General features: G+C 39.1%; 1 protein-coding gene across 1 annotated transcript in view; it reads right to left on the bottom strand.

Moving 5' to 3' along the window:
- The window catches only part of LOC146459710 (polycystin-1-like protein 2), a 39,879-nt gene extending 32,058 nt beyond the window's left edge, over positions 1 to 7,821 (bottom strand). Inside the window, exons 1-5 of the mRNA XM_085089105.1 lie at positions 7,809 to 7,821; positions 6,156 to 6,207; positions 4,577 to 4,799; positions 1,729 to 2,015; positions 554 to 853 (exon numbers count right to left, since the gene is read on the bottom strand). Of these exons, the coding sequence (XP_084945231.1) occupies positions 554 to 853; positions 1,729 to 2,015; positions 4,577 to 4,799; positions 6,156 to 6,207; positions 7,809 to 7,814 (868 nt within the window). The 5' untranslated portion in view covers positions 7,815 to 7,821. The remainder of the gene's footprint in view (positions 1 to 553; positions 854 to 1,728; positions 2,016 to 4,576; positions 4,800 to 6,155; positions 6,208 to 7,808) is intronic.
- Positions 7,822 to 11,500: the final 3,679 nt, after the last annotated feature.

The following is an 11,500-nucleotide window of genomic DNA, read 5'->3' as shown; positions in this document are numbered from 1 at the left end:
GCCATCTTTTCGGGCCTAAGCTCTTAGCCAATTCGAACTGAATTCAAATCCGAACGGCGTTTGGATGTTTGAATTCGATATCTTAAGATATTTAAGCTGCTGAGTGTTGGTCTTGCCGGGATTCGAGCCTGCCACCTCCACTCAGCAGTTCGGTGGGATCATGTAAACTTTATACAAAGCAAACTGATTGCAGGGCTGACACTGACACTTTCCTTTTTTTTTTTTTTTTTTTTTTTTAAGACATAAACAAACGTTTAACCTTTAGCTACTAAGAAGTATTTTCCTGTCGTAAAATGGAATTAATTTTTTTTTTAGTTTAGTACAATGAGGACTACTGTTCTACTAGTTCCCAGGACTTACTAGCCCTGTGAAGGAAATTTGGTTTGCCGAGGTAAAAAATAAATATATTTAACTTCGGCGGATTTAAACTCACGACCTCTGAGTACATCATCAGAGGTATCCTTTCGTGCTGGTGATTACGTCATAAAAATAGTTATAGTATCAGAATGTTAACATCCTCCGACATTTGTCAACAGGGAACAATAATTATTACCTCTCTTGGAGCACCTGAAGGGCATTTCAACTGTTACGTCTCTGCGGATCTGTATTTCTCTCGCTAGCGTTTTGCTGGTAATCACCACACTGTTTTGATAGATGATCGTGTCGCCATCGGTGGAAGTTTCTGTCGAGCAGCTTTTCAACGGGGTCTTCAACCAAACGTGTGTCATGTTTGAATTTCTTTCTATATCCAGAGTACATCTAACATCCAGCAGAGTGACTTTCTTATTTATCAAATCATTTGTCAGCTTCAAGTATACGACCATCTCTTCATCGCCGCACGCAACTGTAAATCCTGCATGGGAAGCAAAAGCAACCCTCAAAAATTGTAACATTTAATTTGGTTGGAAATGGAACAATTCAATGCCCCTGAAGATTATTCACGATAATTTATTCAACTGAGCACAAGAGCAAATAAAGTTATTCTTTTTATCTGCTCAACTCTATTCTACTCTACTCTACTCTACTCCACTCCACTTCATTCTTCTCTACTCTGCTCTGACCTGCTCTACTCTATTCTACTCGACTCTACTCTACTCTACTCTACTCTACTCTACTCTACTCCACTCTACTCTACTCTACTCTACTCTACTCTACTCTACTCTACTCTACTCTACTCTACTCTACTCTACTCTACTCTACTCTACTCTACTCTACTCTACTCTACTCTACTCTACTCTACTCTACTCTACTCTACTCTACTCTACTCTACTCTACTCTACTCTACTCTACTCTACTCTACCCTACCCTACCCTACCCTACTCTACTCTACTCTACTCTACTCTACACTACTCTACTCTTCTCTACTCTACTCTACTCTACTCTACTCTACTCTACTCTACTCTACTCTACTCTACTCTACTCTACTCTACTCTACTCTACTCTACTCTACTCTACTCTACTCTACTCTACTCTACTCTACTCTTCTCTACTCTACTCTACTCTACTCTACTCTACTCTACTCTACTCTACTCTACTCTACTCTACTCTATTCTTCTCTACTCTACTCTACTCTACTCTACTCTACTCTACTCTACTCTACTCTACTCTACTCTACTCTACTTTACACTACTCTACTCTACTCTACTCTACTCTACTCTATTCTTCTCTACTCTACTATACTAATTAGTGTTGTAACGTAATCAGTTAAGTTTAAGAACAAAAACTCACCCTTTGCAGCTTGCTTTACTCTTGTCCTATTTATCTTTACGGGCCCGATAGTGACAGAGTGTATTTGCTTAGGAGAAACATTCTTGCTGTCATGGCCATTGCCAGAGTCATGGACGCATCCCTTTGCGCAACGCGATTTGCTGTCATTCTTGTGGCAGGCCACAACATCACAGTGCAAGTACACCATCGCTTCCCCGTTCCAAAAACGGAACGCATTCAGTTTAAACCGTTGAACACTGCTGTTCTTATAACTATACACCAGTTTAGGATCTCCACCATTTTTGCAACTGAGGGGAGAAAAAAGCACAAAAAAAGATGACAACATAAACACAAATGGGGAAAGAAATGTGAGTTAAGGACGGTGCATATTTCTGCTACTTCGCATACGTTCTGCGCATCTTGAGATGGTTTGAGAAAGTCGGTCTTCTTAGCGGTAGTGCCTACTAAAACAGAAATATTTTTGCGCGGTTTGTAAGTACGCGGGAAAAGCAGATCTAGGCAAGGGTTGTTGAGTTCCGAAAAGAACATCAAGGGTAACCAAGCTTTTCCTAGAGATAATTAAGCTTCAATTTGGGAAAAAATACCATACATTGCTTTTCATTCTAGCAGTTTTTTTAATTATTGTTGCTTAATTATCACTAAAATATGCGTGGTTACCCCCATTTTTTTTTTGGATTTTAATAGCCCTTGCAAAGATCTGCTTTTCCAGTATTGTCATAAGCCGCGCAAAACTACCTCAGTGTTAGTAGACACCGTCGTTAATGACACATATATATTTTTTGAGTCAGTGACACAGGCTTACTCTGCTTTTATTTATTTATTTATTTATTTATGTTTTCATTTTCCGAGTATGCCTGGGTCACTGACAAACAAAATTCATCCACTATGACACATATTGGTCTGCATTTCCACCATGGAGTCGTTTAAAAGATTTTCCAAGATTACACAGTACAGGTTTAATTTCTGCTTTTATGAACACAGGCTACCTTTAGCTTCTAGGTACCGGTTGCATCGCTATTTAAAACAGAAACTCCGGTTCATTGACAAGATACAGTCAAACCTCCCTGTGCGACCACTTCTTATAAGCGACCACCTATGAGTATCCAAAACACCAAAATTTCCCTGTGAAAGCCCAATAATTGAAACCTCTCATAAACGACCACCTCTCATAAGTGACCGCGAGCACTTTACACATAATCAGACAGTCTGATTTCCATGTCCTGTGTTAATGTTCTAGGCTTCTCACAGTTTACGACGAACTTTAAGTAACAACCTTGCACTGTTTGTATTGGAACTAGAAAGATGTATGCAGTAAATTATCTTAGGAATAAGTAGATATGTACCCGTTCCCGAACGAGACCCCTCTCTGGTTCGACACTCGTAGGAGACCACCTCCCGTGAGCGACCACTAGCATCTTGGCATTTTGGGTGGTCGCTTACGGGAGGTTCGACTCCATTAATTCAGATCTACAGTGGTTGCCTTAAGAGTAACTGACTGAAGACCATAGTGTAATTAATTTTCGATAAAACCCACCGATTAACTTCCGCGCGGGTTCTCATTGTACAAAACACGGCGCGTGCGACGAGAAAAACAAGGAATCAACGTGACAGTTTTTTGTCTTAGTTGTTTAAATCCAATTACAGTTTAATGAAATCTAGTAAACTAGATAGCAAAATCTAGTAAAGTTCAAGCTAGTTTGCAGTTATTTGGCTGCAATCGCGCCATGACCATCATTGCCTTTCTTGTCTTTTCCACCCGTTAAGCCGCGTGCTTTTCAGAAATTAATGGGAGGGTTATAAAATAAATAAACCCCTTACCGGCTTGATTGAATATCGAAGTACAATGCCTGCGACTTAAAGATTGTCTTCAAAGAGGGCCGAAGTGGGAGGGATAGCTTTGACGGTTCAAGGTTTTATATCAAGGGGAAATTTCTCTCATGACTGTTCAAGTTAATATTGACTTTCGCGTTTTTTTTTTTTTAATTTTAACAATTGTGTCCTAGAGGTTGGATTTTTTAGTCAGAAACACTTTATCAATAAAGTAAATTATTAATATATTGAAACCGGAAGTTATCAGTTTACACACAAATTAAGCGAAAAAGACCATAAAGAGAGGATACTTGGAAACATGGAAACCTATTTACCAGTTAAAACGATTCTTTGAGAGCCAGAAGTCTAGGATGAGTAGCTGAAATATTGGCAGTTATATTTGAAAGACCTTGAAACCGTTTGACCGCAAAATAATAAGTGCTTTCTTTGGCGGTTGATGGTAAAAATTGCTTTTCTATGTCGTTTGACGGTTAAATTTTAGGCTGTTTGACGGTTGACGATTAACCCCATTGAACTCTCTTTTTCTGCAACCCTGGCCAATGGAGTTTAGGAACGCATTTTTTACTTAACTTTGCCTCAACAGAATCAACATTTGTCCTGTTTGTCACGCATTAATGGCATCATCCCCCTCCCCCATCCCCACCACCACCCCCTGTTCAATGCACCACCACCCCCTGTTCAATGTCGAGGATTTGCACTTCTAGATATCACACGCAAACATTTGTCTTTGATCATCAAGATTGTAAGGGGTAGGGGGCGAAGTGGCAACATGTCTAGATCGGCCTCACCGAGGCCTCCCTCCCAAACATTTTGGCCGGGATCATTGTACATGTAGATCTCTGCAAAACGTCACAGTTTTGCTGAATACTATATAACAAAATGCACTTCTGAACTTCTTAAAACTTAATCAGATATTCTAAGATGGAGGCTAACTGCGAAATTCATTTAAGGGGTTAAGGGTGGATTAAACGTTTAAGGCTTGAGGTGGGATGCTCGGTTGAGTATACATAGACCTTACCCGTTGTAGATAAATCTATAAGATTTGCCATTCTTGATGTCATTAGTAGGAGTAGCCCAGCATTTCAGAGGAAACAAAACCAATTGAAATTCGTTTGATATCACTTTGATCTCCAGGTACATTGTGTCATTTATGTGCACCCAAACAGGATAGCTCTTGTATGGATTTTGATAATGCTCCGTCTTGTACATGTCCATCGAGAAGGTAAGGTTCCCATACGCAGCTGTGGATCCATAAAATAATATTTCAGAGAAACGTTCAAGGAAAAAAATATTTAGTTCCGTATCGGCTTCTGCGGGTTGCACGTGATTGATAACTAGCATTGCCATGCCTCGTCCCATTTAAGACGGTGCCTACAAATACAGAGGTATTTTTGCACAATTTAGGACTATACGTGAAACGTAGATCTCAGCAAGGGCTATTGGAATCCAAAAAGAAAATTGGGGGTAGCCATGCATTGTTTACAGATAATCAAGCAACAATAATTTTAAAAAGTGCTAAAATACAAAGCAATGTATGGCATTTTTTCCCACATTGAAGTTGTATTATCTTTGAAGAATACACAGTTATCCCCAATTTCCTGTTTGGATACCGAGAACACTTGCTGAGATTGCTATCTTTCTCCCCATAGTTTTAAATCGCGCAAAAATATCCCTGTATTAGTAGGCACCACCCATAGCTAGGAAATTCGAGTATCTTGAGATGCGCTGAAGGCATGCGCCGTAAGGAAAGAAGGCACCGTCCTTAAACGGGGTAACGTCGTCCATCTTCATTCTTTTTTGCATCCAAGTTGTTAGTATTCTAATCAGCTTTGATATAAGCATGGGACCAGAGAATTTATGAGACCGAGCTTGTTTGAGTTGTTCTTCAAGCTACGAGGAAATAGTTTATTTAGTTATGACTACATTATTTCATAGAGAAGTACTGTCGTAAGTCTAGGCACAAATGTAAACGGTTAGCTTCTCGCTAAAGTTGTGCTCATTTCTGGCCATCATTTCAGGCCTAAACCCTTAGCCAATTCGAACTGAATTCAAATCCAAATGGCGTTTGGATGTTTGAATTCGATATCTTGATATATTTCAAGATCGATTCTGAGTGTTGATCAGGCCGGGATTCGACCCCGCCATCTTCAGCTCAGCAGTTCGGTGGGATCATGTGTACTTTAGGCACCTGTCGACCGACTCTCGGCCGACACTATCGAGCGCCACTCGGTCGACATATCGGCCGACAGTTGGTCGTCAGTCGTGAATACTCGGTCGCCGTATCGGTCGATACTCGGTCGACACGTTCTTCAATTTGGTCGACCTGCGGTCGCCACTATCGGTCGCCACTCAGTCAATACCTTGGTTGACAAGCGACCGACACATCAATCGTTACGTTGCGATCAACAGTCGGGGGCAAATCGGTGGACTGTCGGTGGCATATCGGTCGACTGTCGATGGAATAGTGATATTAGGGACCTTTCCTCCGATCCCTTCGCTGCTCTACCAAGTGAACTAAACGAAAGCATAAACTATGGTGAAGTTTCACACACATTTCGAGTGTTCATGTAAAAAAGCTTCATACAGATTCTCCTTACCTTGGCAGACGGTATGCATCCCCAGAAGAAACAGCAACAAAACTCCAATCATCTATAAGTTGTAAAAACACCAAATATTAAGGTAATGATACATTGTGAACACTAGCCGGTGACATATCTAGAACGGAGACTTCACGTAATCATAAATAGTCACATAACGTAAATAGCAGTGAAATAGACTGGGACAAATAAAATAAAACTCTTGTTTGGAGAAAGCGAATAACGACTGAAACTTGACCAAGATTCAGCTTTCTTATCTAACACCGGTTTCGGTTCTTGAGCCTAAAACTTGCGTGAATATCGAAAAGAATTCTTACTCTAATTGCTTGTTATTTAGCATAAAAATCTTTGGGAGTATGTTAAAGATATCTTGAGTTATGCAAAGTAGAAACTTTTTCATTCATCTGCGCTTTATTTTAACTGTTTTTAAACAGAAATATCTTAAAATCTGAGACACCCATGAAGCTCAATATACATTTAGAATGTTTTGCTACGAGGAAAAACCTTTTAACAGACAAGACAAAGTGTCACGTTTTATTTTGCCAGAGATATTGGTGAAAAATGCGGGAATAAACAAAATCTCCCCGTAAACATTGATTCATTATTTACTTGAAAACGCTCTTACCGATTTTATTCTAATTTCGCCTACAAGTTGTCTAGATTAAGCAGTTTAAATCCCTAAAGTTTCTTCGTTAAGTGTCTGTCTAGATTTCGATATAATGCTTAAGGAGGCTCGCAGTTGTTTTTCTGGACTTAGGGTGAAAGTTTTGAAATTACAATCTCGCAGACAAGATAAACTTCGATCTTCATACTACATCATCATTTCAACATATGATCAAAGTTAATTTTCTCATCGGTTTTTAAGCAACAGCTATTACCATAGCAACGGAAGCGCATAGCCTCTCATTTTAAGAAACGTTATTCAGGTTCAAAGTCACAGCGGGCAGCATTCGCTCCCTTAATCCCCCCGGTCTACATACTTAGGGTTAATGTGCTAACGGGGAGAATGTATTAAAACAAATCGGGATATTTTATGTTAGGCATTACTTCAATTTGTTCCCACAGCTTTTAATTTATCTTTATTAAAGTAGTGAAAGTAGATGTTCAGATCATTACTGGGGGTAAACGATATAGGCAATTCAATTCAATTCAATTCAATTCAATTTTATTCACACTTATTACAACGAAATAAAATATAATGTATAGTAAGAAAAAAAAATTAAACGTGCAAAGCAATTTATTAAGTGATTATACATTCTACGGAAGAATTGCGCAGTGAAAAAGGAGCAAGGCTTTCGTGTTGGCCACTACCTCTGTGTAGTTAAATAAAATAGGGGAAGTAGAATTTATAATACTGGTTAAAGAGCTCTGCTAGTTAAATTAGACTTAGGAGTGGAAACTACAACAGTAGACAAGGCAATGCTGAGAGTCTTTCGCGAGGGAAAAGGATACTAATAAAAGAAATACTATAAATCGTTGGATTAAAACAGAGAGGAACACATTTCTTGTATATGATGGTCTGCTACCAATAGGCTTTCCTCGCTTCAGTGATCATGGGCTGATTACCAAATTGACTAAATGGATGTGCAGTTGAAAGGTAAATAAGCTTCTTTAAGTATTGTTGTTAGGGATGTATTTTTTCACAGTACATACCTTCATGATAATATGGTTCCTCTTCTCGACAACAGAGAACAAACGGCAAAAAATAATACCGGTAGCAAGCTGCTTTAAAGGCATATTTATTTGCATATGCGTGTGCTAAATGCATCATGAATATATACTGACAGGTTATAGACAAAAAATGAACACGACTTGAAAGACGTTGCTTTCTCTGTAAAGCTTGCAATTGTATCTGGTAATCGGTCTGAAATGCATGGATTTGGTTTTTTTGCGGGAGTTAGTTTAGCTTCAAATTTTATTTTCACCAGTTAGAAAACACATTGCAGAGGTTTCAAAATTGGTAATATAATTGCAAATTACCTTAAAAACGAATTTATCAACGCAAGGCATATAACCATCCACAATCAATAGAATTGATTGGAATCTAGTTTTTATTTTCATTGGTTCAGGCGTAGACTTATTGACCTAAAACTGAGACAGTCTCTTACTTTTTCAATTCTGTCTTCGCTTCACAAAAATCTTACAATAAGGCACAGGTGCATTTAAGCAATTTATGTGACGTGTTTCTTCGAGCGTTCCATTGAAATAAACAATTTAGGTTTGGTTTCCACATAATTGTTCATTATTGACAAACATTGGAATTGCTCATGCAATATCTGTGGGATCGGAGCTTTTTTTTTTGTGCAAAGCTCTCTAAACAAATGCCTGCAGTGTACTGCTCCATTGCTGAATCCTTCCATGTGGGCGCTACGATCATAGAGTACCGTTTCGGCCATCTGGCGATTGTTGACGTTCATCAACTGTTGGCCATGTGGAGACAAGCCAAAATATTATTATAATTGACGCTGTGGTTGTGAAATTTATTGCTCTTCTAAATAAAAAGCGAAAAAGTTCAAGTAGGAATCTTTTGACTGAAGCGCGTAAACATTTCTCTATATTCGGTTATCAGCTTTCTTGGACGGTTGTCATATATGGCTGAGATGTCGCGCAACAGTTTGCACTAAGAAAGGTCCTAACAATCGAGTGCGACTTGATTGGGAGATTTCAATTTGAGGAATCGACTCAAGAAGCAGGAACTGAAAAATTAAAGGAAAGCAGCATCCAGCTGTTAAAAGTTGACGTCTGGTGTTTGACTGAACAGAAATTTCTGCTTGTGGGGAATATGTCTTGTCTTGCGTCTTATTGTTAGATGCATTATATATTTGTGCAGTTAATTGCACAGAGGCTGGAATATTTTTAACATATTATGTTATTTAACAAGCTGGTTTAATGAAGGCAATAATTTTTTTTATATTTTTTTTAAAACAAACGGCAACAAGAGAAATATGCCAAATCAACGCTATTACGTTTTTGTTTGAAAACGCGCTTTTTTATGTTTTTTTTTATGCTACATAAAATGACCAAAAACGAGATGTTGATTGATGAAAAGGGAGTAATTATAAACAGCGCTCTGAAGTGGAAACTTTTGAAAACAGGTCGAGGTCAATTGTTTCGGTGTGAACGGCATAAACAATGTGATGTCACAAACTCAATTATCATACAAGATAGCGTTAGTCGGCCGGTATTATTCGGGTGCCATTTAAGCATACGCAGAATGCAACAGAAAGGGCTGAAAAAGCATTGGAACGAAGAGGCATCTGTTCGATATCCGGTTTACATTCTCTTGTCTGGACGGTGAAACGGTGAAAACGCTAACGTGTATATAGACACGCGTGACATTAATGGATCAGGTTTCCGAAAACGCATTAGTGTGGACGGAACCATTAGTCTGTCACCGGAAGTCGACTAATCCCACCTGCGTAAGAGCTTAGCCACGTCAAGTTTTTTGAGTTCCGTATCAATGGCATGGGAGAAATGGTGACCAATGAAATATCGGAGAGACTTTCAGTGAAGTTTCCAAATTTCCAAAGAAATAACCGAGAACATAAAGCAGCCTAAGTACGATAGATAGACAGATAAATATCGATACTGCCCAACTACAATCTTGATTGGACGTAATAAAATAAGAATTTAACCCAACCCCCCCCCCCCCCCCCCCACCCACCTCCCCCCAAAAATCAATGATGAATTCTCGCACAAAGCGAAACGCACCATTTTTCTATCATTGAAATTGGGCGGGGAGTGGTGGTTTTAATTTTTCATTTCAACTGTCCAAGATTGTAGAAAGATCAACAAAGATCATCATATGATATTTCAGTGATTGACTGAGCTGAAAGGAACTATTGAATAGCCTACTAGGCTTTTTTTTCTCCAATTAGCCACTGATGGCTGAACCGGCAATTCACATAAAAAAGTCCAAGGCCAAGGTTGCCATTGACAATTGCTGGGCTATTCTCGAGTGCACCACAAAGTGTGTCAAGATTTTTCTTGACCGATCTTCCAACCGATCTGTTCAATAAGGGAACGTGTCCAAGTGTGACAACTGCTTGTGTCAGTCATTTGTTGTGTGAACGGACAACAAGTTCTTTTTATTTTTTTTCTTCTCGGCTGAGGTTGCCACAAAACTGGAAAAGTTGTTTCTAAACAAGTATCCTCGTTGAAAACTGCGAAACGAGGGAAAAAGTTCGTTATGAAAGGAAAGGTGCTTTTGTGAACGAACAGCAGTTTTCGTACGAGGAAGTAGCACATTAGGTTTTCTTTGACAAGTCTCCGTGTTTAAAACAGTAGGGTGCTAATTTTTTTAACAAGGGAATTACGGTTGTTTTTTCACCAGGCCAATTTACTAGCCGAACATTCTTTCTTGGTGGTTGTTTACTGACTGACATTAACTAGTTAAACATGGTATCTGTTTTCAATGTGCAATTTAAACGGGAATTTGAGCCGCTAAATTAAATATTTAACTTACAAAAGCGCGCAACTTTAAAAAATGGCAGCAGGTGAATTATGTTGATTCTCACTATATTTATGCCAAAAAGAAGGAGTTTCTCTCAGAGGATACGGTAAACGTCTCTACAGATGAGGAGGATGCGACGAAATGTTATCCAACGGCAAAACAACATTCATTGCCGTAAGTGCAAGGCCGTGTGGGCTTACAGCTGTTTCGACAAAGGTTGTCCAAAAAAAGCGTCAAAGCGTACGCGACAATGCCGAAAGGTAGGCTGGGAAATACCCAATAGTTTTCAATAAAAACTCAGAAGCCATATTGCCTGCCATCTCAAGTCTTCGCCGTACGGTCGAGGCATTGTGGATTCTGAGCTTTTATTGAAATTTATTGGTATTTCCCAGACTACCTTTCGGCATTGTTGCGTACGCTTTTACGCTTTTTTTGGACAACCTTTGTCGAAACAGCAGTATCCGGCAAGACCACAGTTTTGGTTTTGAGGTATTGCTGAAGTTGAAGTTTTTCTGTTTCGCAAAGTGAACCACGAGTCGAACTGAAACACGAACACGAAACTAGCGTCTAGTAAATAATATTGCCAAATTACTTGACAGGCGGCTGTCACTACCTGCAATGTGATTGGCTGCAGTATTTACCAGGGCAAGTTATACCATCTCGCGAGGTAGTATAACTCTGCTTGATTTTCCCGTCTAAAGGCGAGATAATCTGTTGTTTTCTCTCCTGAAAACAGCTTGCATTTTTAACTCGCTAAACAAAAGACGAACTGTTTTCACTGTATTTCCGGACTTTTCCGGCTTTATCTAGCTAAAATTGTCCTAGTGAAAACACAACCTACAAAGGAAAACTTTCCAAGTTTTAATAAAATACAATAAACGGGGAGAAATTC

Source organism: Pavona decussata, unplaced genomic scaffold (genome assembly GCF_977016875.1).
Source record: "Pavona decussata unplaced genomic scaffold, jaPavDecu1.1 SCAFFOLD_217, whole genome shotgun sequence".
NCBI classification, from domain to species: Eukaryota; Metazoa; Cnidaria; class Anthozoa; order Scleractinia; family Agariciidae; genus Pavona; species Pavona decussata.
Note: the sequence above shows the minus strand (reverse complement) of the source record. Positions and strands in the feature narration are given on the sequence as shown.